The 27,493-nt window shown below is 47.0% G+C and overlaps 1 protein-coding gene across 1 annotated transcript in view; it reads left to right on the top strand.

Moving 5' to 3' along the window:
• CCDC180 (coiled-coil domain containing 180) overlaps positions 1–27,493 on the top strand; it is a 728,974-nt gene that overhangs the window by 165,281 nt on the left and 536,200 nt on the right. The window contains exon 8 of the mRNA XM_069609330.1: positions 9,852–9,947. Coding sequence (XP_069465431.1) covers positions 9,852–9,947 — 96 coding nt within the window. The remainder of the gene's footprint in view (positions 1–9,851; positions 9,948–27,493) is intronic.

Raw genomic sequence — 27,493 nt, 5'->3', positions numbered from 1 at the left:
TTGAAAGCTTTCAAACAGGGATCAAGTTATGGACAACACAGAATTCTCCACTACTTTCTCGTCGGTTACAGGCTTGTCACAGAGTGTTACTGCGGTGTGATGTCACAAAATAAATGCTACACTGCAAAAACCTAAGGTAGAATTGGTTAGTGAGGTAGGCTGCATATAGAACATATATGGGCTGAGTACCCTTATTGGCTAAACCGTATCTGGTGGCTTCTCCTGTGACCGCCTCCTAAATATTGCAACTACAGTCATGTCAGGCAAGTGTGTTACCATTGGGCCATGCAACAAAGTGTGAGCTAGCGTGGAAGGTGAGTAGGGTTGGTTAGAGAGGGACTTCTCAGCCTTGGCGCTTTGGAAAGTTTCCAACCCATGTGCAAGTATTCAAGGTGGTGAGAACAGCCCTAAAGATGCTGCTTGCACCCAACATGTTACCATCTCTGATCCTCTAGGCCTTGCGACAGAACATCTGGCTTTGGAACTATTATTACTTTTGTATCATCTCCGTTCAGGTAGATGGGAACAGCGGTCCCCGTCAGTGTCAAATGAATAGGCTTCCAGGTTCAGATCATGTGTGCAGGGACCGCAAACATCATTTTCTTGCTTGAATTTATGTGGATTCTCAGCTTCAACACACACAGGTGTTGTATCTCGTTTGCTAATGTGAAACGTTCTCTCCCTCGGTGTCCTTGGCAAGAATATGTGCAATAGTTGTGCTTACAGCCTGGCCTGCGTGTCTCTGTGAAATCAGCGTGTCAGGCCTCTCACTGTATTCTCAAGCCCTTTCAGTGCCCTCCCTTCATTTAATTGCGGCTGTGGCTTCCATCTTGATTTACATGGCCGTTCGTGTTAGTTGCATTTGGCATCAGCAAGCAGTTCATATGTATTCTTGTATAACCTCTGGTTATTGTATAGCAAAGGTGTACCCGTCCTCTATCTAAGTGGGTCATAAGCATGTTCTTTGTTTCTATGACCAGTTTAATCTAGGTGTCTGCGTAGCTTCATGCAGGAGTACATATTTGCTTCATGTCTAATGTATCTATGGCATAGTCTCACTTGTGATGCCATCAGCCTTTTGCATGGTCACAGTCAGTCTACCTGTTCCATCAACTGTAAATGTATCTCTTCAGTGACGTCCTCAGGATAGGGTCTAAACAGCTGTATGAGCGAGTATCGTTTCTCACATCTGTGGTACATCGATGATGGGGAGGGAGGAGCCTGGAACGACGTACACCTTTCATTTCTCTGCCGTCGAGATGAGGGTGGGATCGGTGAAACAAGGGCTACATTTATGTCTCCCTCTTCACCTAACTCAGCATCTACACAAATTCCCTAGGATTCTCCAAGTCTGTCTTTACCCTTGGGAAATCCATTTATGTTTTAAATTATTCGGAGGTTTTGTAGAGTGCCATCTAAAATCATCATCTACTCACACGCCATGGTAAAAGTGATTTTCTTATCCTAGGTCTTTTCTTGAAGGCTTTTCTTTCTAAGCAAAATGTCCTGTATGTGTAATGGATAGGTCAGTGTTCTACTTCACGGCCCTCTGCCAATCGAGCTACAAATGTTTGTCACCAGCAACATACCAAACGGGACGTGTGTGAGACATGGACCAAAGCCAGCCCCAAATGAGATTTCGTGAGCAAAATCTGGGAACTGCACAGTGAATGTTATGCACTGCCATGAAGGCTCCAGATATGATTTTGAGAGTGGATATTTGACTCCCTGCTTTGAGAAGCTTGGAGAAAAAGGTTATTTTGGGCAGTAAAACGTACTTGTTCTTGAAAGCAGAGCTCCTCCTTGAGGCCCATCCTGGGCAACGCGCTTGTCTTGGAAGCAAGACAATGCAGAGCAACACAGGTTCGATCCCCGAGTCCGTGCTTTGAAATCTCAGGGTATTAAGCACATTATAAATAACCAATCACAATTACAATGATGCAACTGTTCTGAATCTTCAGAGCCAACAGGCAGACTCCTGCATATCAGTATCCCCCATTTTGTTTGATACTATTGGCTTCATTTTTTGGCGTAAAATGGACAAGTCTTGGCACTTAGCCAAGAGCACTTAGCTCTTGGCTAATTATGAGAAAGAACCTCTGTAAAGTGTAGCAAAATGGGCTTTCCAGCACACAGGAATTGTTGACATGCAGCCTGCTTCACTTGGGCTGTCGTGGCGTTTCCTAGAATTGGTATCATGCCTCTATGCTCCCTTGTGTGCCTTTGAAAATCCTGACCAGCAGAGGGACCTTGGAGAGTGAGAACACAGAAGAGGCTGCAAATACAGCTCTGTGTATTTGAATGGGAGGCAAAGGCGGTATGGGGACTGAATTCACCAGGACCTAGAAGTGGGCCCTTCTTAAAATATGCACCTCTTGTGCCCACCCTCAGTCTGCTGAGCTACATGCTATTGGTGGTAACCTTCCTGTGAGCAGGTTTGGGAGGTAAAGATTGAGAAAACCGGTCACACATGTGCTTTTGTGGTCCCGGCAGTGGTGCCATCACAGGCAGGTCCTTTACCTCAAATCCTTGACCTCAGCCACCGCTGGAGGTAGAGCTGGCAGCATTGGGCCCCCTAAGAGGCTGTTTTCCATTCTGCTACTTGAGAATGAGCCATTATAGGGACACCAACCCCTACCGACCGTGAAATGGGAGTAAATTAATGGTTGTTAAAGGCCTGTGGGGCATCTGGCAAGTGCCGGTATGGTGCCTGCCGTGCCTAGCATCACATAGTACAATGGTGTTCTTTTATTCCTTTACATTGTGCGGACCATTCGTTCCTTGGCACAATAGAACCATGCAATGTCTTGTGGTCCATACAGGCTCCTTGTCCAAATAGGACGTTGAGATGGGTATAGGCTCTTTCACATCAAGGTCAACTCATAGCCGTTTATGTGAGTATATAATATTCCTGGCACAGCAACAAGGCATAATAATGAACATGTCTTCTCTGTCACAGTGACCATATTATAATACCCAACACAGTGATGGTGACGCAAGGGCACGCCCGGGAACGCAAATGGCAAGGATCATGCGTTGTCCATACCAACACTAGATAGGATGAAGGAAAGGTAAGTATTTTGTATTTATTTTTATTTATATAGCGCTTTAATCCAAAGCGCTTAACAAGAGGAACAAGCATAATACAATAAGCAATACATGACAATTGAATCAGAACCAGAGAACAGTACAAGGAACAATTTACAATATTGATAGGAAGGTGCTGAAGGAGACAGGCTAAGTGAGGGAGGGGGTGGGAGGAGTGGGAAGAGGTAGAGTCAGTAGTGAGAGAGGGAAAAGGAAGCTAGGGGGGTGAGTGGAAGAGATAAGATTTTAGAGAAGTGCGGAATGAGGGGTAGAGGTAATAGAATGGACAGGAAGGGGTAGGCGGTTCCAATGGAAGGGAGCGAGGAGTTGGAAGGAACGGAAGCGGGAAGGGGAACAGGGTGGAGGAGGAGGAGGAGGAGGAGGAGGAGGAGGAGGAGGAGAAGAGAGAAGGAAAAGATCCACAGAACGGAGTGAACGAGAGGGAGTATAAAAAGTGAGAAGGGAGTATAGGTAGGTGGGGCAAGGGCATGGAGGGATTTTAAGACTAGACAGAGGAAATAAAATGTAAGCTGTGAGTGAAAAGAGAGCCAGCCTAGTGAGTTGAGAGAAGAGGAGATGGAATCATGAGGAGAGAGAAGGCAGAGGGAGTGGATGGCAGAGTGGTAGATGGATTTGAGGGGGGAGAGGTGAGAGGAGGGGAGTCCAAAGAAAAGAGTGGAGCAGTAGAAGGGAGGTGACTAAGGGCCTGATCACGACTTGGGCGTTACTGCCGGCGGTAATAGCCCTACCGCCGAACTCCCCGGCGCTAATAGCACCGGATCACGAGTTCGGCGGTAACGTAATTCCCCATTCCCCATTGAGCCCATTCGGGAATGCCCCATTCCCCATTGGGCTCAATGGGGAAAATTTGCGCTCTTACTGCCGGCGGATTTCCCACCAGCGGTAATAGTGCGAGCCTAAACTCTTGGGGCCTGATCACGACTTTGGCGGACCCTTAAATCCGGCGGAATTAGCGCTACCGCCGGATTTAAGGGTTACCGCCAAAGTCGTGATCAGGCCCTAAGAGTTTAGTAGCGTGAAAGGTTACATTGCAACAAAGTATCCATTGCAACATCATCACTGGCACAATGAAGACCATATACTCTTGGGCTCCACACAGTGGGAGAAATTCCCTACTGAAAATGAACAAAATCCAGAATAGCTGGTCCTGTGTAGTGCAGTCCACCCGGGGGCACCTCGGCTAGTTTTAGCACCCATTGCTATACCCGAGACGAATAATGCCTGGCACACTGATGACAATAAAATACCTGCCACATTGGGGACTGTATATTTCAAGGCACAGTGAAGGCTCTTTACCTGGCACCTTGATCACCAGATCCTCTCTGGCACAGTGAGGACCATGTACTCTGGAGCAGAGTGATGACTAGGCAATAGCCGGCAAAGTGAGGACCAGCAGTTCAGTGGCACTGTGGACAAACTCTCCATTTGTCTTCAATTTTAAAGTAAATCGTCAAACAGCAAGATCCTTTTGTGTCACTATTTATTATTTGAATATGCAGAAAAAAAATCTAATTTAAATTGTGCAGGCAAAGACAGGTAATAGGGCAGTGGTGATGGTGGCTCTGCTAGGCTTGTCTGGGTAGTGAAAGTGAGGCCTCGCCCATCCCACTCAAGGCTGCAGGGCAACTCGCACTGATGTCAACCAACAAGGAAGGAGCTCTCTCAAACAAGAACACTTGCCTGGTGAATCACCTAATGAAATGCCAGTAGCCGTGCCTGGTTTTGAGACAAGTTTGCAAAGGAGGTGCAGCACAGCACCCTGGGTGCAGGAGGTACCACCTTCCTTGGTGACCCTGAAGATCCCCTGTGTGGAAGGTAGGGACTAGATGGGTCTGGCTGGCAACTCTTGACCATCTTCCACAGCTTAGGTGCTGCACTGCTCTGATTCTGGCACGACAGGTGAGTAGGAGATGCTGGCCACAGCTGTTACTGGACATGTGGACACTGACCATGTCTGTTCCTGGGCAAGTTAGGACTGGCCATACCCATTAATTGGCATGTTCGGACTGGTTATACCTGAAATACATATGCGGAGATGCCAATAACTCATACTGGAAATGTGGCTATTAGCAATACTTTTTACTGAGCAGTACAAAATGAAAGTAGCGGTACACCACTCCCGACCGTTCCCTCTCACTTGGACCACTGGACCCTATGTCGCTTAATATAGTGATGGCCATATCGTGCCTATATCAGTAACGACCACTTCTGTTTTCTGGCACAGTGGTAACCACGTATTGTCTGGCACATCTCTTCTCTTATTACTAGCAGGACCATTAATGGGGCTTAACCTTCTTTTACTTTACTCTCCTTATAATGTCTAGATATATCACAATGTAATTCTTAATCCCATCCAGGCATGCTCCCGAGGTGCTCCCTTGTGTTCCTGGTTTATTTGTAGGAGAAAATCTAGCCACGTGTTGTCCGCCCGCAAAGGGCTTTCCTCTTATCCCAGGTGACCCGACTGCGAGTGATAAAAGAAGGATTCTTCTTTGTATAATGTATAATAGATATATTCCCTTTCCCAAGCAAGCCATGCACAAATGCATTCTGGGATAAAAAGTATGCAAATGGCGCACTTATCTTTGAATCCCATACTCAATACGTGATGTATTGTTAGGGTGGGCTGCTTTTTTTTTCTCCTGTCTCATACATGGTCTACAGCTTGATATGGTGTCTTGTTAACATAACACCAGATTGGAAATATAGCAATGTACGATTGATGACCCAAGTCAAGTAAATAGTGTATTGCTGCTATTTCTTTAATTCCTTGCCTCGAAGCAATGCTCACCAGCAAGTGTAGCTGTAAATGACCCTATATTCTTCCTCTGGTTTGGAGGAGAGGGACCATGAATCGTTGCAACGCTGTAGCTTGCAGCTGGTTTCATCCTTTTGCTTCCTAAATACTCTTATTTATGATCTCACTACCAAAACGTACCCATTCTGCGAACGGGTTCTGTGGACAGACAGGACAACACTCAATAATTGTTGAAAGTCAGTGATCCTGTAGGTCGCTGTTCCGATCCGCTTATCGCTTGATGTGCTTTGCACTCTGAAGTAAGCTGCACTGGGAATGGGCATGTGTGGCTGGCTGACATACCCTGGAGCAGACATTGGGCGGAGGCGAGAGTTGGTGTGCTGCTGCATACTGGGACCTACTGCACCTCTCTTCCCACCTGTTGCCTCACCCTGGCTTGGTGCATTTTGTTGTGGTGCATTGCGGTGCAAATGTCCCAGAAACCGTACATTTTAGGCTTGAGGACCAGTCCTTCTACGACCACATTGATGTTTCACGATTTGAGGCAACCGTCTCATGTGTGAAGGTTCTGGAATCCGGGGAAAAGGGTCGGGTGTCCACATGCCATGTAACCAGTAATGTCTAGAGGGACCTAACCGGTAACTGTGCAACATTTGGTGCAGATTGGTGAAACGGTGTGGAATTGTATAAGGAACAACGCTTTGCCACAAACTCACCGACCGATTTTCACTTTCATAAATATAAATAGATAAATAGATATGTTTGTGGCTCCGCAGTCAATCATTTTCTCTAGCTGATTCTCGCCAAGTCATCCAACTGAATGGATACCTGTATCCATTGGCTCCAAGGCCCAATCCCTCTTTGCATGTGAGAGCTTGGTCTTAAACACTCCGGCTGTCTGCAGCCATAACTCTCAATCTGGCTACTGAGAAGGCATTCTACTTTGCAGGTGAGCAGAGATCTGCCGAAGTTCACTCAGATGGTCAGCAGTATTTTTCATCTTTGCCATGAATAGTGGGTGACGTTCCCAGCCTCCCCATCCTCATGAACCACAGAGCCATGCGTCGGCTATCTGAGTTCACACGCCTTCCCTTAATTCTCTGCGGACGTGAACCTCTTTTAAACAAGCCAGTCGCTAAATGTAATTTTTCTCCCTCAATCCCGAAAACAGTCACTTTTCAAGTTGGCCGTGTTTAATGGGAACACAATGCACTTAGTCCTTCTTACCAGGGTGGATTCCAGTGGATCCTAAAATGGGTGAGACAAGTAGGGGGTGCCACTAGACCACTTAAATGACGAGGACTGATTTTAGTGGGGGCATATACCAGTTACCCGCCAGGGGTCATAAGACCGCTTCCTAGGGCTTCCAGAACAGGAAGGCTTCATGGGCAGTGTTGTGTCCTCCTTCTCATCTCCGGGGGAGCATGATCTTGGTTTCACCCCTTGAGGAGGAAGTGCCATCTGTAAGGAACTCATGGTGGCAACAGTAAAGACAGACACAGGTAATCGCAGTTCAAGGGTGTTTATTAAACTGTATGCATGGGTGAGAAAAATGCCTAATCTTAACCTAAAGCTAAAATGGGAGCAAGCTACGACATCAAATAATAATAAGGCTGTCTTAGTAGCGTCTTGTCAAATAAAAAGGGCCTATACTAAAAAAACCTATTGCTAGTCCTTATCACCAAGTTACACAAAGAGTGTGGGATAATGTTCACCAGAAAAGAAAGAAGTGTTCACAAAATGATAAGTCAGGATGGTATTGCGGAGTCTCCCTTCCCCACGTTTTTAGCACGGGACAAGGTGGGGCTCCTGAGCACAGTACACTCCTCAGCCTTTCCAGCATGAGCATCACAAGTCCATTCCATGATACCAGAACATTCAAGGGCCAAGTCTCTTTTCTACAAAATCTCTTGCCTTAGAAGGCCTGCTGGATCAAAACAACAAACAAACAAAAGTTCCTTCAGTGATCTTGCACTTTGGGTGATTGCTCTTCACTCCTAGGATCTCCCTCCACCGGGCTCGGATCCTCCTTGCAAAGTGGGCCTTCCTCTGTCTCGTTCACTACAATCTTCTATAGCACAGTTCATGAATGTCTAACACAGTTCATGTTTTCCTCAGTTCCATCAGAAAGCATAGGTATCCTTCTCCTAGCTTTCTTTCGGCATCCCTCTGTCGGGTTCACACTTGCCTTTTTCCACAGTTCACAATCTTATCAGAAAGCGGGGTTCCCTTCCCCTAGCTTTCTATCGGCACTGGGTCAGAGACTTTTGTTCGTACAAGGGATTTGATGTGACCCTTGTAGGACCACTCTGACATCTCACACTGCTTTTTCCTAGGGTCTTCTGGTACTTGCATTTCAACTCACAACCAAAGGGGCCAGCGAGAGTCCTTCAAATGAGCACTCCTGTGGTGCCTGACCACTCTGCAGCTGGCCCTTGTTTGTGATTTCCCAAAAGTTCAAACACACACACACAAGTTCTTTCTTCTCAAGTTATTTGCGTTCATTTAATGTTGCCATTTGTAACCTTGGGCTCAGCACAGTTTGGTTTGCTATCAGTTTCTTCCGTCTCACCGACTATGTTGAACCCGTTGGCTTGTCTTACTTCTGGAGTCAAGGATGATATCACGTTAGCCAGTGTGCCTCCCCGCCTGTGTTATCAATGCGGGAGCCCCTGTGCACCGTTGACATCTGTTCCTCCACACGCCAGCTGTAACTCCCGGTCTTATGGTTTCCAGTTCGGAGGCTTTGCAGGTCTGAGTTCAAAAGGGAAAGGGCAGTTCACCCTTTGTCATCCTTCCAGGTCTCGCCTCCTTTCTCCTCCGTTTGAACTGCCAGTTCGGTGTAGCTGTTTCCTCATGCATTCGGCCTTGCTCGTAGTGTGCTCTCATGATCCACCTTTTATCCATGTGGAGAAGGTAAAGGGCCACCGGGTGTGCATGGTTCTGGTCAATTGCCTGACTACCTGACCCGTGTGTTGGCACATGTCAGGTAAACAGCTCTGGTGTTAGTCCGCTGTCTGTTACGGTGTGAGAAAGTGTTCGTGTCAGAAAAGGGGGCCGGGGTAGAGCTTCTAAATATCTTACAGGGTAGGATGGGGAGAACTTGTTAGAAGGGAGGGGGTTACAAGGAAGGGGATACCGCATCTCCCCCATCTGTGTCCCACTTTCACTCCCCGAAGACCCCCATCCAGGTGATCCTCCCCCACTGGTTCACCCACAGGAACTGGATCCAATAGCAATGGCGGTGTCCTGGCCACCGGGATGACCGATCTCTGGGGACTAGCGGGTGCGACACCTTCAGGTTTCTCACACATCCTTTTGGGCTAGCGCTCATGCTCTTTGGGCACGGAGGAAGAAGGCATCTTGGGGGCTTTGTGTGCAGTGTGGCCTACAGATCTTCTTCAGCCTGTAGATCTACCCTGCTACTAGACATCTAACAAGAGCAATATCTCAGGGCATTTCTTTCCTTGGAATACCTTATACCTGTATCGAAGCCTTTTTCTGTGTGGCATCATTATTTTGATAGATTTCTATGACTATTTTTGTTAGTGACATTGGGGCAATTTGAAACTTGTTATAAGATGAAGGGAGCCAAACTGCGTCAGACGCTTGTGACTCAGCCTCATGGGTTTATGATTTTCCTGTTGAAAGGGGGCAACAGCATTTGTCAGATAATTCCTGTGGAAACTCTGTACTTTTATTTTTAAGTAATTCTTCCCTTCCCTCACCCAAATTATGTTTCCCTTTTAAAGGATCACATCGTTTCCACATTTCAGTAAAGCATCTTTCCAATAGTTCCACAACATTGAAATGAAGTAGATTGTGTAAAATGACTGGTTTTAGCTTTTTCTGTGCCATACAATGCAAGATTTGCAAACAATGCGTGCTGTGCCCACGTGCAGGAGACAGATGGGGTTGGGAATAGCTTTGCCTCTCCCATGTTCACTTCGGGTTCAAAAGCCTTACATTTTTGTCTTCTTGCCAGATTGGTGCTGTGCTGAAGGGATACACGTTGAAGCTGGAGAAAATCTGCTACATCATGCCGGCAGAGGTGTACAGGTTCATACACAAGGAAGCAATGGTAAGCCTCAAACAGGAAGTAACACTACGTCGACCGTAGGTACCAGATGTGTTCAATGTGTTGTTTGCCTGCTGTTGTGTAGTGCTACTTCCTGCACACAAGCAATTTATTAGCTGAGACTAGGACCTCCCAGCACAATATGTTTCTTTCAGAACAAAATATAAATTACTCTGTACCAGTTTACTGAAGTAAATTTGCTCTTATGTGATAACCAGTCCTCTCCAGCTTATCTCCTGCTCCTAGTCTTTTTACCTAGCTGTTATTGGACCAGAGGCGCTGCTTGGGGCTTTGACTTGTACACAGAAATATAAGAGGAAATTGACTGTCCATGTCGCCATACACTTGTAATGCTTATACTTATATATTGTGGATTTTAATCATATTAAAAAACTAAAAGTATCCAATATCTTGAACAATAGACAAAATAGGCATCCCATAAAATAACATGCAAATAACATAATGAAACATATAGTTAATACATTTTGTATGAAAAACAACCCCCCAATTTTCAAATAAATGTATTAACCCATACTCACCCAATTTAATGATATACCATTACCGAGATTGCACGCAATGCCAGCAATATTTTTCGAATTCAGGAGGCAGCGTCTGAAGGAGCTTTGCCTCACTAAGCCTTTGCTGGTACTTTCTGGCCAGTAGTCCTAGGAATAAACTCAAATTTACCAGAGGGCAGATGTGATCTGTGACGAATCTGGACTATTTGTCCCTTCTCCCCATAGGGGAGCCACCATCTTTGAGGCTAGGGAGGTGAGCCCACTCAGCAAGACCCTCCCTAGAAGTCGGAGCAAGTGGGACCTCACTGGGAGTGACTTTCCTATTTGGGGACAAGGATTCTCATTCCAACAAAGAACTCTGTCCAGTACACATTATCTGCCTACGTGTGGAACGCATGGTGACAACAGTAAAGACAACAAGTGATCATAGTTCAAGGGTGTTTATTAAGCTGTATGCAGGATGGAAAAACGCCTAACCTAAACCTAGATCTGAGATGGGAGCAAGCGTCGACCATCAAATGAAAATAAGGCAGTCCTAGTGGCATTGTGGCAAATGAAAAGGGCCTATACTAAGAAACCTATTGCCAAACTTTACAAAAAAGGGTGTGGGATGATTTACAAGGAAAGAAAGAAGTGTTCTTAAATAATATGTCAGGATGCGGTAGCTTAGATCTCCCTTCCCCACGTTTTGCGCATGGGTTAAGATGGTATCTTGGAGCACAGTACACACTCAAGCCTCTCCCAGCACGAGTTGATAGTTGCATTCCGGATTATCAGGAGCCTTGTTGGCCAAGTGTCATTTCTCTTGAAAGTCTCTTGCTTTCGAGGGCCTGACGTAAATAACAAATAAAAGTTCCTTCAAAATAATGAAAGTTACAGCCTTTCAAATGTTGCCTGTATTAGTCAAATGTCCTTTTAAACAATTCCCTCTGTGGACAACCCCCCGACCAGATTTACTCTTGTCGACACAATGTTCATGAATGTATGACTCTTGATACAAAATAATCAAATAAAGAAAAGTTCTCTTGGTGATCTTGCACCTTTGGCGGTTACCTGTCACCCCTAGAATCTCCCTCTGCCGGGCTCGGATCCTCCTTGTAGTTTGGGCCTCCCTCCATCGGGTTCACTACATCCTTTCTTTAACACAGTTCATGTATTTTAACACAGTTCATGCATTGCTAATTTTCATCAGAAAGTGAGGTTTTCCCTTCTCCTAGCTTTCTCTACGTTATCACAGCGGGAGCCCCCCGTGTACCATTGACATGTGCTGCTTCACACGCCATTTGCAGATCCTAGTCTTATAACTTTCCTTTGGGAGATTTTGCGGGTATGCGGTGAATAGGGCAAGGGCAACTCACCCTTCGTCGTCCTTCCATGTCTCACTGCTTGCCTTCTTCATTTGAACTGCCGGTTTTGGTGTAGCTGTTTCCTCGTGTGTTCAGCCTTTCTCACAGTGTGCTTTCATGCTCCGCCTTTTATCCCTGTGGGGAAGGTAAAGGGGTGTCAGGTGTGCGTTATTATTGTCAATTGCCTGACTCTGCCTGAGCCGTGTATTGGGACAGGTCAGGTAAACGGCTCTGGTGTTAGTCTGTTGTCTATTACAGTATAAGAAAGTGTTTGTGCGGGAAAAGGGGGGTGGGTAGAGCTTCTAAATATCCTACAGGGTAGGATGGGGAAAATGTGTTACAGGGAGGGGATACTGTCTCAACCCTCAGTGTCCCACTTCCACTCCCTGAAAACCCCTCGCCCAGGTGATCCTCCCCCGCTGGCCCCCCCCCCAGGAACTGGATCCAATAGCGATGGCCGTGTCCTGGCCACTTGGATGACAGATCCCCGGGGACTAGTAGGTGAAACACCCTCAGGTTTCTCACACTACCCAGCAGATGAGTAGCCCTTGGACCAGTTTGTGTGCAAAAAACAGGCAAAACACTGCGGAGCGCCGCGCGGACATCAAGTGGGAACTAAGTGGTTGTCTTTGGTTGTCTAGGATGAAAGAAGTTGGTAACTGAATCACTGTTCCCACTGGCCCGAGTTCTTACTGGTGAGCCATAGCAGTTTCTATTCTGCAGCGAAGGAGCGAGGTAAGAAGCTCACGTTACAGTATGAACGCTATCCTTAACATCACATTGTGTTTTATTGCACATGATCTTTCCCTTGATTCTGTGACTGTCACGATCCTCATAGCCCCCACAGCCTAACAGCCTGACTCAAAATATGCTGGGAAAGACAGTAAGTGGTTACAAAGCCTATAACTTGCGTAAGGATAAGCCATATAAAAAAGCAAACGCGAGATTGCGCTCGACTAGCACGGAGCAGTCAGGGCTTGGATTAACCGTCTCACCGTCAATTTCAACAGTGGTAAAAGTGAAGAAACCCACTCGTGTGCAGATTACATCATATTTTGCACCTGACCCAGAGCAAAACAGAAATATGGCCCAGGAAGCAAACAGTGAGGATCTCTTAGTGCCCCTAATTGAAGAGGAACTTTCAGGTAGTGCTAACCGTTCCACAATTGGGATTGATAATAAGTCTTTATTAGGTATTCACTGCACAGGGTCACACAAAACCCTCGTGACCTGTATAGACCCGATCCTTTAAATAGAGGGACCTCTTCAGTGTTTTTACCACCTACTCCTCACATATCACCATCCCACATTGCCAAGTCGCCTCGGATGCCCACAACACCCAATTTCTTTCCTGCAACCGAAATGGATCAATCTTACAAGGAAATGGCGGACGATGGCCATATTAGTACTGCAAATATGAATACCAGGAGCACATAAACTGAACTTAATACTGGTGCCTTACATTTTGCAGTGAAAATCCTCTTAAGGCTTTGTGGCTCTATACATGAGGATCTGAAAGAGGGCCAAACCGTGCAAACGTCTGATGCTTTTCTTGGAGCAGAATCAGGCTACTGTCGAGCAGCTATTGCCTGCTGCCAATCCTGGTACCAATGGTGACCTCTACGACAGCGAGGTTGAAAGCCTACAGAGCGGGATTGATGCATGTACATCGGGCCACAATAATGAAGCTTCCCCACTCACATAAAAAAACACACAAAGACTGGCTGAGAACAAAGCATGCAGCCCTTGTATCTGAAAATCTAGCCTCCATATTACAAATATCTGGGGCAGATGCATAAGTTTACCCCATGATCTCTACCATAGTAACAAATACGGAAAAATCAAAAAAACAGAACAAGAAGGGAAATGCGTAGGAAAGAAATACAAGAGAAAAGTGTAGGCACCCTGACCAGTTGGTTAGTTAAGGAGGTGCTGTCAGGTTCGGTGTTCGTCCTCAACATAATACCATCTACAAATGTCCCACCTGCTTCCGTTGCTGAGTTGGAGCTTGATTACCTATTCGGCAGCTATGCTATTTTAGAATGTGTGCAAGAACTTGTGGTACTGTCAAACGCCCACAGTGACCACTTCCCTTTGAGGTTAACAATGCAGCTCCCTGTAAAGAGTTTGTCAGACTCCAGGGTTAAAGATATTTTACCCAATTACATCAGCTGCACACTTAGTTGGTGCACCCTTCGACACCCTTCTCTCTCGACTGACCTGGACTACAGTACCCGAGGGCGTTCAACCTACGAGCGCTTTGAGGTCATACCAATGATATATAAAGCACTATATATGTTGCCAAATAACATAACGGTGATTCCGGCAACCATATACAGTGGTCTGGAGCCAGTATGGACAGGGCCATGTCTGTGGTAAATAATCTCTGGATGGTCTGCTGGCAAGCGTTTACAGCCTGCAGTGCTGACGAGATGTAGAAGTGGATAAGTGCTCTTAGCTCTGACGTCGCAACTGGCCGGCCCTTGGTTGTTGGCAGGGGCATTAGTAAGCCATTTGAGTTTGAAATCTGTAATGCAAAAAGAGTGATGCGTAGAGAAGTTTGTGACATGAGAAAGATCGTACCTTCAGGACCCAAACTTCAATACAAATTAAATAAGATCAAGAATAGATATCGAAGATGGCTAAAAGCTGGAAATTCTCAGTACGAAACATACAATGACAGCAGATGATAGGTGCACTTTGTGGGAGAAACAAAAGGTCAATATGGCAGCTATTACCGACCGCCAAAGGCCCAAGGGAACAATCCCATAGGTGAGGGGGTATGGATGGACTTTGTTGGTGGAAGGATGAAGTCCACATTGGTGTTTCCGGTCCCACAGACCACTGGGAATTCAGAGCAATGGCCGCTTGACATCTCCATCAAGACCACAATTGTTGCCATTAATAAATTAAAGCACTCGGGGCTCCCGGCCCAAACAGGCCCGCTAATGCAGTCCTTAAAAAGGACCCACAAGGATGGATGCCTCTTCTGGAGGCTCTGTTTGACAGGGTCTGTACCGAGCACACTATGCTGACCACATGGCAGCAGTCTTTATTTATTTATTCCTGTCTACAAGAGGGGAGACGGGAGTATGCCGAAAAATTACAGACTGCTGTCCATGCTGGATGTGACCCGTAAGCGGTTCTCGGGTTTGGTCTTGAAGGAAATTCAGGCTTGGGTATTATCCAACAAAATCCTTTACGATCTTCAGATGGGCCTTCGACCCGGTTCTTCTACGATTCATAATATTCTTATGTTGGACCGATATATCCTGGACTCCTCACAAAAGGAAGCCCCAGCCCCATAAATAAAGTTTGTCGACTTTAAGTTGGCTTTTGACCTTGTAAACAGGGCCAAGCTCTGGGACAAAATGAAGACCTTGGGCTCTAGTGGGTGGCTCCTTTTTATAATCCAGAGCCTTCATGAAGATACAGTGCCAGGGTTTGTTTGGACAATGGGAGTAGTGTGACTTCACCAGTGCAGCTTAGCAAGGGAATCCAGCAAGGTTGCGTGCTGGGTCCCCTGCTGTTTAATTTGTACATCTCAGATCTTCCCGAGCGGATGGAGGCCAGTTCTAATTGTCCTTGCAGGATCGGAAGGACGAGAGTCACCAGCATGTTATATGCTGAAGACCTTGTCATTTTCGATCATACTCTCTCCGATTGTAGAACTATGCTGGATGAGCTGGCTAATTATGCAAAAGATAATGATCTCGTCGTCCACACCGAGAAAACTAAGAAATATGGCCTCATTATAACTATGCCGGTCCGGTAACACTGGTGCCGGTAAGCCTATTGCCACTGTTGTTACCGGACCGGCACAGTACGACCTGGCCGGCAGAACGGCACCTGCCTGCAGAGTTTCATGGAAGCACCAGCACCGTTATTAACAGTGCCAGTGCTTCCGTGGTCCCCATTCCCATCGAGCCCTCTTGGACTCGATGGGAATGGGGATTTACAATTACAGGCACCTGACTTCCCGGGCTGTAATCTCCCGGTGTTACCGGCAAGCCAGGCGCCGGTAAACCTTGCAAGTCCGTTGGCAACCCGCTGGTAGCACCGGCAGTGTTACCGCCGGACTTGTAATGAAACCCATTGTTTATATCCAGGAAGAGGGTAAGCCAAGTGAAGCTGACCTCTAAACTGGGTATTGTGGACTACTTAGATCATTACCTTTATGTTTGGTTGGAAATGAGCGCAGAGAGTGACCATCCATATTTAATTTCCAATAAGAAGGGAAAAGCTGCTCTATTGACCCTTTTTTTTTGTTGCACGTTTTGCACACCAGACTGCAGGATACTCCCTCAAGGGTATATTAATTTTATATAAGCAGTGCCTCTGTCCGGCTATTCTATACAGTCTTGAAGCACTGGGACTGAAGGATTTCAGCTGGTTAAATTGTGTGTAGGGAGTCTTCTGGAAGAAGATACTGAAACTTAGACCACCATTATCTATCGAACTGCTACGTTTAGAACTTGGTTTAATTTCATTCGGAAGGGCAGCTGGAAAGAAAAGGGAGAACTGTATTTAAAAGCCAAGATGTCTCCTGTGGGCCCATTTTGGATATTTTGGGTACCACCTGTGGGAGGGATCATTTTACAAGTGGTGACACCTTTTGATGATCTTAAGATGAACACATTTCAAAAGATAAATTGGTACCCCAATTGGAAAACTAGGAGCTGTAATGAAGTTTTAAAAGCTTTGTTTAAAGCGATATTTGGCCTGTGGGATTGGAACAAATATGATCACATTTCCACCCTAAAAAGTCTTAGTCATGTATCTAGAGTGGTGCACAGGTTCAAAAGATCACAACTGTACATTACTTTGAGTCCTAATCCTGCATTGCGTAGGCTCATGCTGTGCCTACGAACTAATCGACTTCCATTGTTGTCAGTTTTGGGTTCTCAAATGAAATTATCTTTGGAAGAAAGAAATTGCTGCATTTGTAAATGTTATGGCTCTTTGGGAGCATCAACATATTTGTTTACAGAGTTTTCGATCCTGAGTACCTTTTTATGTGTGCCTACAAGAACTTTGTTAATGTCTACGACTTTATAAAATCGGGTGACTTTTGCAACTATTGTTTAAACTCGCCATCAGTCTGAGTACACCTTGCCCTCTTTAGAGTCTGGAAGCAAATAGCAAAGTCAATGGATATTGGAATAAATCTATTTGAGATTGATGGCAATGTAGTACAAAAGTCTGTTAGCTGCTTACACGATACAATCCAATAAAACTGTTGATGAACATAGAGTATTTGTACATGGACCATTTTACAAATATTTAATTGTTTGTGTACTGATATCTCTGATTGCACCTGTAAGGAACTCATGGTGGCAACAGTAAAGACAGACACAAGTGATCACAGTTCATGGGTGTTTATTAAACTGTATAGGTAGGTTGGAAAAACGCCTAATCTAAACCTAAATCTAAGATGGGAGTAAGCTTCGACCATCAAACAATGATGAGGCAGTCCGAGTGGCGTCTTGTCAAATAGAAGGGCCTATACTAAAAAAACCAATTGCCAAACCTTATGCTAAATACAAAAAGAAGTGTGGGGTAATGTTCTTAAGAAAGAAAGAAAGAAAGAAGTGATGGTCATCAGGAGGCGCATGGCAGATGCAGAGTAGTCTCGCCAGCTCCCGAACCCAGAGTGAAAAAGGGGAACTGTACCCCCCCAACCCACCCCGGAGTGGTTGGAATGTTAGCTCCGTACAGCAGAATACCTGAGGCACCTCCGCCCCAAGTTTGGAAGAAATTGGTGATGCAACGGCCGAGATATCCGAGGAAGCAGCTGGGTGTAGGAGATGACCAGCAGGCCCAATGAGGATTGCGGGAGGCCTGGGCACAGAGGAGCCCAAATCGATCTCCGAGGAGCTGACCAAGGGGAAGAAACACTGCAGCCCCACAAAGCCCATCAGTGAGGGTGTCGTAGTCCCCAGTAGAGGAGCAGAGGTGGCGCGGACAATGCCACAAAGGAACAGGAGTCTCCCGTTGCCAATCAAAGGCTGCGGGTGAGTCACCAGAGAGGAGCGGGGGACCATCTTGAATCGAACCGCTGGGCCCTGGAGAAGGAGGCCAGACTTCCCACTTGCACATGCGCAAGCGAGGAGAAAGCAGCCAACAGCCCCCCTCGAGGTGCAGAATCACACCGTGAGGAGGAGGAGAGGCCACCCTGGGGGCTAGGACCTGGTAGACGTCATCGACACAGTGGTGAGCGGGGTGGGACCAGGGCCTCTGCTGAAGTCCCCCACCCAGCGGGTGAGATCACTGAGCGAAGAGAGCAGAGAGTGAGGCAGTGAACAGGGAGCCCACAGGTCGAGCGGGCGGGCCAAGATTGGGCGACCAAGCGACCACCCCAGAAAAGCAATGCCAAAGTTTATACAAAAAGAGAAATTGGGGACTATGAGAGCCTAGAGGTAAATGAGCTGGAAGTCTGCACTTCCATACCAGCCCCCTGGGCCCAGTCCTCCCATGGCTTCATCCAAACTAACAGGAGAAATGGAGGAAGACTCGGTATCCACCAAAAAAGACATTGCAGCGCTCATGGAGGAAATCGGGGGATGCCGTTCGCACTGGGCCTCCGATTAGACGAGATGAGAGGGTTCAAGGCCTGGAGAGTAACCAAACCTCCCTTGACACACTGGAAATGCAAATGGACATGAGGCTATGGGAACTAGAAAGAAGAGAATGAGAAGCCAAGCTAAAAATGGACGATTTCGAGAACAGGGTGAGGAGAGTCAGACCTCTGCTTCTTTGGGTTCCTGGAAAGATTAGGAGAGACCGAGGGAGACATTAAAAGGTCAGTCATGGAGGTGCTCAGGCTCTTGTTTGGCTCGGACGCAATTGATGAAACCACGATTGACCGAGCTGGTGGAGGAGCAGGAGGCCCAAGAACGATCCTGGCAAGGTTCCACTACTTACCGGAGAAAGTGAAGATCCTGCAAGGAAGGTGGGCCCAGTGACCTATGTCCCTGCCAAATTAACAATCTATCAAGATTTATCGGCCTTCACGCTAGCCAGAAGAAAGCAATGCGCTCCCCTGATCAAATGGCTCACTGAAAAGGGAGTGAGATACCGCTGGGACTTTCCCTTCTCCATATCCTTTGAGCACGAGGGCTATTCATATAAGTTGGTAACAGAGGATGACACCCAACGGGTGATTGTGGAACTGATGGGGGACTCCCGGCTACCCCCACGGGTACCCAGCAAAAACGCATGTAGCAGTGGCCAACTGAGAGACAAAGGAACACCAGGTCGCGGAAATTAAAAAAACTTAACACCCCCCACCCCCCCAGGAGGAAGGGGGCCCGCTAAAAGAAACAACATTTAATGCCTCTGAGAAATAAGTCTGTGAATGTTAGAAGGAGGGTGAACTGCTGGATGTAAAGTCACGAGAATATGGGGTACATGAATAGGCGGGGGTGGGGGGGATGGTGGAGGTATAAGATATATTGTGCTGAAATGGGCTCAGAAAAAAGTGTTTGTTTTGGGGCTGCTCGGGCTCAGTGGGGACCGTTGGTAATTTGATGCCGTGCGCAATGCCTAATCTGAACGGGGTTGAATGCCGGGTGGGTGAGGGGGGAGGTAGGAGAGGGGAATTTGTTAGTTGCATTTATTACAAGGTTCAGAGTGTGTTCATGCGAAGCAGGAGTGGTGTGAGGGGACCCCGGACAGGGGGCCCCCTCAAAGGTTGCGTCTCTGGGAAGGGGTTCCTCCAAGTGCTATCCAAACGGCTAAATAATGTCTTGCATAGGTGAAATTAGTATTGGCTCCCTCAATGCACAAGGCCTCAACTCGCCAAACAAGAGATCGATGGTGCTCGTGAATTTAAGAGGGTGCAATTAGACTGGCTGTGGCTCCAGGAGATACACTGGCTGAGGGGCAAGGAACCCAGGTTAAGATCCCGGGAGGTGGGTGAAATATTTCAGGCATCAGATGTGAAGAAGAGGAGGGGGTGACAATCTTGGTCTCATCCCAAGTGGGATTTCTGAAGGAAGAGGTCCTGGCTGATCTGAATGGGATACATGTGTTTGTCAAGGGTCAGCTGCGGGGTTCCTGGATCATCCTGGGATCAGTTTATGCCCCAAACGTGGGCCAATGTGAGTTTTGGGAGGAAGTGAGAGACACCCTGGTCACGTTTGTGGATGGCCATTTGGTGGTGGGGGGGGGGACTTTAACATGATCCTGGACCCAGTGAACGACTGCAAGCGCATGGAGGGGGGCACAACACCCAGGGCCGGGGGTGGAGACTCAGTACGGTTTGGGCAGGTGAAGACATTTTTGGGCCTGGTTGACTCCCTCTCACCCCTCACTCCCCTGTGATGGGAGATAAACCATTCACCTACTATTCTGCAGTACATGGTTCATTCTCCTGTACAGACCTGATACTGGTGGACATTGCCCTAAAAGCGCAGGTATAGACTCACAGGTCTCTCCGGTCCCATGGTCAGACCAGGCTATCGTAGATATTGTAGTGGGAGTGGGACAGACCCTGTGGCAGGGGGGGAGGTGGAGATGCGATGATTTCCTGCTGAAGGGTAGAGAAGCGCAACAGGCGCTGGCCACTGGTATCGAGGAATACTTCCTCTTCAACAATACCGGGGAGGTAGGGACCCTATCTCTTTGGGAAGGCTTCAAGGCAACGATCCGGGGATTACTGATTAAGATAGGGATGCAAAAGAAACAAGAGGAGAGAAAGAAACAACTCTCCTTAGAAAAATAGAGCAGCTACAACTGGGTGGCATCCAGGGGAAGAGCATATCCCCAGCTGAAGCAAAAGACCTCCAACGATACAAAACCCAACTGAAGGCTGTCCTAACCCAGGAGACAGATAATAAACTTCTGTTCCTGAAACAGAAATATCACAAAAAGGGAGATAGGGCAGACAAAATCTTGGCGTGGAGACTGAGGGAGGAAAGAAAGCGAAGAATGATTGCTGAGATATTTTCTAGAGGGATGTGGGAGGGGAAGAGTCCCTCATAGGCATCGAAGAGGAGTTTGTGAAATATTATAGCAACCTCTATACCACGGAATGGGAATGGGAGGGGGATGGGGCGCAAATAGATGACTTCCTGGATGGGCTTCCCCTACCCGGGTTGGCCCCAGAAATAGCGGAGAACCTTGAGCTCCTCATCACCCCCGAAGAGGTTCTCCAAGCCATTAAGGGCATGAAGTTAGGGACAGCCCTGGGGGAGGATGGTTTCTCTATGAAGTTCTTAAAATAGTACGGGTCATGGCTGGCCCCATACCTAGTGACAGTATTCAATGCCTGCCTACGGGGGAGACCCTGCCCTCCACTATGCTGTTGGCAATGATTGTGGCAATTCCCAAGGAGTGGAAAGATCCGTCCAGATGCGCTTTATGTAGGCCCATCTCACTCCTGAACAGTGATGTTAGAATTCTGGCACAAATCCTGGCATCGAGACTGGAGGGGGAAATGCTGGTTGGTGCATGGGGACCAAGTGGGCTTCATCAGGGGAAGACGGGGATCGGATAACTTCCGGAAGACCCTGAACCTCATACATTGTGCTCAGTCTGGGAACCTCGATGCATACCTAGTATCCCTAGACTCAGAGAAGGCATTCGACAGAGTCGAATGGCCCTTCATGATGAGGGTCCTCTCAAAGATGGGGTTGGGTACTAACTTCCAGAGGTGGATAGCAGAACTCTACAATCAGCCCAGGGCCAGGGTACGTGTGAATGGGGGATTCTCAGAAACCTTTGGGTCCCATCTCACCACTCATCTACGCCCTAACGATGGAACCATTAACAATCGCAATTCGAGTAAATGAGCAGATTAAAAGTGTCAAAGGGGGGTATCGAGTTTAAGCTCTGACTATTCGTAGATGACATATTGGGGCACCTTACCAACATTCAAACCCCACTCCCTGCGCTCCTGGCACAGATCTCGGAATATGGCCGGCCCTCAGGGCTGAAGATCAATGTTGAGAAAAATCATGCATAATGCCAATACGTGAGCCCAGCCCCCTCACCCCCCCCTAGAATCAAGAAGGACCTTTCAGGGCATGAGAATAGAAAAGGAGAGCATCCGATACCTGGGCATTAAGTGACCAGAGGCTTAAAGGAACTAGTTGCAGCAAACTATAACCCCTTCTGCGCACAATTGACTGCTGATTTAAAAAGGTGGGACCCCCAGATACTGACCTGGTACGACAGGAGGATGACCTCCATAAAAATGAACGTGCTCCCCCGCTTATATCTTTTCATGGCCATACCGTGACAGCTCCCAGAAAAGTTCTTCATAGAGCTGACCGGTGAGCTCCGCAGATTCATTTGGCGAAACAAAACCCCAAGGATTAAAATGGCAACACTGACACTCCCGGGGGATAATAAGAGTTTGGGTTCCCAGACATTTGCCTCTATTACAAGGTGGCCCAACTAAGAGTGATGCTTGAACACAGGAGGGATGATCTGAGAATCTACTGGACCTACCTCGAGGACCTGATGGCCCATCCACTGAAAATAAGGGACTACTTGTAGTTCCCTCTCAGATCTATCCCGGAATGTCTTAGATCACACCTTACTATGAGTGTTTGCTGGTCCTTTTGGCACGATACAGATGATACCTGCCTTTTCTCCACAAGGCCCTCCCCTTTAGCATCAGTATGGGGTCCCCCATTTCACCTCGCGTACCAGGAGTTAAGGCACTCGCAGAAGTGATCCGACATGGGTCTAGAGCTGGCAGGTCAACTGTTTAAAGACAGGGCTTTTCTAGATTTGGATTCCTTGAGAGAGGTTCTGGGGAAAGAAGTGGTTCCGGTCTTCGAATACCTCTGCATCCAGGGCATAATGACTGACCAAACTTGGGATGGAAAAGTGCCAAGGGAACCCACATGGGTCGAAAGGTCCCTTGAAATCTCGATCATTGGAAAGGGCATTTTGTCTAGACTATACAAATCTATGAACAAATCCAGCTTGGAACGGAGGCAGACCTTCCAGTGGTACTGGGTGGAGTTGGCAGGGGAGGAAATCACAGAGGAAGAATCTGCGCAAATCTATAAAATCACCTTCCAGGGAAACTTGTTTACCTCCACAATAGAGCACCATTTTAAAGTCATGATGGGTTGGCACAGGGATCCACTGAAGCTGTCAAAAATGTTACCAGGGGCCACTCCCATGTGCTCTAGGGTTGTGGACAGAGGGGGTCTCTAGCCCAGATGTGGTGGCAATGCCCCACGGCCCAGCTGTTCTCGACTGAGGTATTAGACTGGATAGACGAAATGACAGGAATCGGGCTCATATGGGACCCCCTTCAGATACTCTTGGGGGTTTCAGAGAAGAACAGGGAGGAATATAGACTCCCCAGGATGTGGGAGTCCATACTGAGAGTGGGGAGGCTGGCCTTGGCCCAGGGCTGGAAGTGTTACATGACAGGCTGCCTGGGTTCCACGCCGACTGGGGTGCTTTGCTTTTGAGATGGGGTCTCGAGGAGGGGACCCCGGCGAGCCCAGCAGATATGAGGGGGGGGAGGGAGGGCCTCAGAGGGAGCCGAGATAACAGTAGGACTGCTTACTTTCTTCTTTTGTCATTTTGGCTTTTTTTTTTTTTTTACTGAGAATTGTCCCCTCGAGGCATGATCTGGACATCGACACACCTGGACGAGTACATTGAGAAGGGGAAGTCGTGTACAATGTTTTGTTTGTCGAAAAAGATAGGGAGGGGGGCAGTTGGGGCGGGAGGGGAAGGACTGGTCAATAATCCGGGAAATGAGACGGTTTCCTTTTTCCTTAAAGAAATACGTTTGACAATGTTCATGGAGTGTCTTGCTTCCCTACCAAAAATTAATGAAAACCAAAGTATAAAAAAAAAGAAAGAAAGAAGTGTTCACAAATAAAAAGTCAGGATGCGGTAGTCGGGGGATCCCTTCCCCACTTTTACAGCACGGCATAAGGTAGGACTGTGGAGCGCAGCACACGCTCAAGCTTTACCAGCACAAGCTAAAAGTTCCGCTCTCAGCAATCAGGGCCTTCGGTGGTTAAGTCTCTTTTCTACAGAAAGTCTCTTGCCGCCGTGGGCCTGATGCATTCGAAATTATAAGCAAAACGTTCTTCTCTGCTTGCACGTTGGGTGATGCTTTTCACCCTTGGATCCCCCTCTTCTGGGCGCAGATCCCTAGAAAGTTTCTTAATGATACCAGGACCTCTGATAGCTATATCTTCCTGCTTTCAAGGGCATGACAGATTCAAAGTAAAAGATTCAAGAAAAAGTTCTAGATTTCTTCTCATGGTTTTATTTGGGTGGCAGTTTTTCGCCCCTGGGTTCCCTCTCTTCCGGACTCAGACCCCTCTCGAATAATAGCCTTTCTTTGTTTGGTGTCACTCTCGCATGGCATGTGGTCGAAAGGCTTTCCCTCTTGTACATTGCTTTGTTGCATTCACCTGTCACTGGGTTTTGACATCTCACCCTCGGATCCCCCTCTTCCGGGCGCAGGTCCGAGCCGACTATTCGCCTCCCTCGATCGGGTTCACTATGGCTTTTCGCAAATCTTAATGTCTGTTTAAACAGTTCACTGTGGACATCCCTCAGCCGGGTTCACTTTTGTCAACGCACTATATTTTGGGACTTTAGACTTTGCCCCCTCTTTATCGGCTTCCCTCTTTCACGTTCACTCTTGCCAATCTTGTCAATCGAGCCTCAATTTTTACGATGCAGGACTCACTTCCCTTAGTTTCCGAGTCAAAGACTTTTGACTATAGAGAGGATTTTACAAGACCCCTGTATGACCACTTTGACCCCCTTTTTTCACCTTTCCCAAGGCCTTCTATGGTGGTTTCAACAATCGGGTAATTGCCCAGAGTTTCCTGAGTGAGCACCCACGTGGTGCCGGACTCCTCTGTTGCCGGCTTTCCCCCTTTTTGCATCAATAGCTCTTTTAACCTTTCACAGTTGAATTAGCCGTTTGCTACTTTTCGTTCAACACAGTTTTGGTTTCTTATCGACTCTCCCCTCGAATCACCGGCTGTGGTGAACCGCTTGGCTTTCTTTCTCTCTGGAGTCAAGGTTGGTACCACAGAGACCAGCGTCTTTCCCTGGCTTGGTTCAGAGATGGAGGGTCTCGTATACCACTGGCATCTGCTGCAACACACGCTGGCTATTGTTCCTTCTGCAGGGGTTTTACAGGCCTAGATCGGAAAGGGCAAGGTCGCTTCTCTCCTTGTCACCCTCTCGGTATGCACCATCTTTCTCCTCCTCTTGAACTGCTGTGCTGATTCAGCTCTCGCGTCGTGCGGTCTGCCTTGCTCGTATTGTGCTCTTGGGCTCCACCTTTTATCCCTGTGGGGAAGAGAAAGGGCTGTCAGGTGTGTGCGGTTCTGGTCAATTGCCTGACTTTGCCTGACCCTGGTGTTGGGAAATGTCTGGTAAATGGCTTGAGTGTTAGTCCTTCGTAATATGCTAAAGTGTTCACGCCAGAAAAGTGGGGTGGGGGTTAAAGGGTTTGTGTATCCTACGTGGAAGGTTGGGGAAAAGTTGTCATAAGCAGGGGGATACCGCGTCTCACCCGTCGGTGTCCCAATTCCATTCCCCAAGGACCCCCATCCAGGTGATCCTCCCTCACTGGTCTACCGCCAGGAACTGGATCCAATAGCGATGGCTCTGTCCTGGCCACCTGGATGACACACCCCCGGGGTCTAGTAAGGGAGATACCTTCAGGTTTCTCACACACCCTATTTACCTATTTGCACATGATATCAGAGCTCCATTAGTGTAGTGTGGAGAGCGTATAGTTTGGCCCACAGCAACATTTAATACGTTTAAGTATTTATTTGCACATTTTATATTTGTACACATGCTGATTCTTCTTCAAAACTGCACTTTACTGCATGTATCTTTCTACTGTGTCTCTGGTATAGGAGTTTTAGTATTGGCAACGAGCAGTCTACTAATTATTTTAGGATGCTTCTTTATTAATTAGTATAATTATGTGAAGTAACTATTTTATAGTATCTTATGACTTGATTTGCAATGATGTTTTGAAATTTGTGTATATATATATGTATATATGTATATATATATATATGTATTGTTGTTTGTGTCTTTGGTGTTTAATGATTTGTAAAAATTAATTTTCACTAATTCCAGTAAATTAATAATAATAATAATAAACAGTTAATGCTGGCAAGCCACAGGGGTTAGGGGAGCCTGATAAACCCAACCCGGCAGATGCCATAACTAATCAGAGCTAAAGCAAGCCTATCGGAGGACTTTCGAGAGTCCTGAGAAACAGAGTGACAGTCCGAACTAGAGAAAGAGATAACCTGGAGGGTATCACTCATTAAGTATTGAAGCAGAACATTGTCAAGCACCAAGTCGGAAATGGGGGTATTGTATTAAGAATTTTTTTTTTCCAGGAAAGAGGGAACCGTATGGAATTAGAATTTGGCATACAAAACCTACATCGAGGTTGAGAACTGTATTGCAAGCAATTGATGAACATTTTAAAAACAGAAGCCAAGGACAGAGGGTATTGCTTCGGCCTCCTTATTTTTGTTATTTTTTCCCAATGTGATAGGGCCAGTTAGCTAATAGGACTGGACTAAGGACTATTTCTTTTGGACTTTGACGGGTTTCTCTTTAGGCAACTTCCTCTTCGTTTTCTATTGTACCCCAAAACGTTTTGTGTCTGTTTTTGAACCTGACCTGACTTTTTACAGGGAAGTGAAGCCTTTAGCTTCACTCCCCTGGCCTTTTGCTCATTTTGTTATGGGTAAAATGATCAGTCCCTCAGACTATCAGTACTTGGAAACTGTTTCCCTTCTGTCTTTTTACCTTTTTACCTTTTGTGATAACTTTTTAACAGGGCACACAACATCTTACAATGCACTGCAATGGTGATACTTTTGTATTGCCCTAGTCTTTTACACTTGGGATTTTCGGTTACTTTTATTCGTGCCAAAAGACAAGCAGGTTGCAACAATTATCTTTTTACCATTTTTGCATTATTTCTGGTGTACATATTTGCGTTTACCGCGTGTGTTTACTAAAGGTGGCTAGTGGCATAAAATGGCCGTGCCACAAGATTTTAGCTTGTTCCTTGGCCACTTTGTTGTTGGGCCTTCTTCCTGCCTTCTCAGGTTAGGAAATCCCAAATAAAGTGTGTGTGTGTTTGGCGCGCAGGAAGTGAGCGGACTGTCTCATCCCACTCCACATCTGTGGTGCCTGAGAATCTGGGTGTATGTCATGAGTGAAACCCACAGCAGTCCCTGATTGGACCACTGCTGGCTGTTTGAGTGGTGCAGATCCTTACCACTTGGACTTGCTTCCAGCCAGGATTTAGGATACGAAGAGGACTCCTGCAGCCATTTCTTCAGATCTGGGTTGGAGCCAAGTATCTTGTGTAGAGAAGCAGCTGACTAAAAATCTGTGGACGACTCCTGAAGAGGCCCAGCATCCTTTCCTGTAATTGGCCCAGGGAAGCCCTGCTGGACTACCTGATCTGCGAAGGCCCTAAGCGGAGCTTCAACCCTTGGTCTGGTTGGACCAACCAGTCTTAACGCATTCTCAGGGATCCAGCTGTCCAGACAGAGCCTTTGGAAGTGTCCCTTTGCCACTTGGTGAACTGAGCAGCTCTCCAGTGGGCTACCTCAGTAGAATCATCGCCATTCTGCATTCATTGCCACAACTTCGATGGTCACCAGCTTGTGGGATAAGTCACCTTACTGCT

The sequence above is a fragment of the Ambystoma mexicanum genome, chromosome 8, assembly GCF_040938575.1.
Source record: "Ambystoma mexicanum isolate Mex_15411 chromosome 8, UKY_AmexF1_1, whole genome shotgun sequence".
NCBI lineage: Eukaryota > Metazoa > Chordata > Amphibia > Caudata > Ambystomatidae > Ambystoma > Ambystoma mexicanum.
Note: the sequence above shows the minus strand (reverse complement) of the source record. Positions and strands in the feature narration are given on the sequence as shown.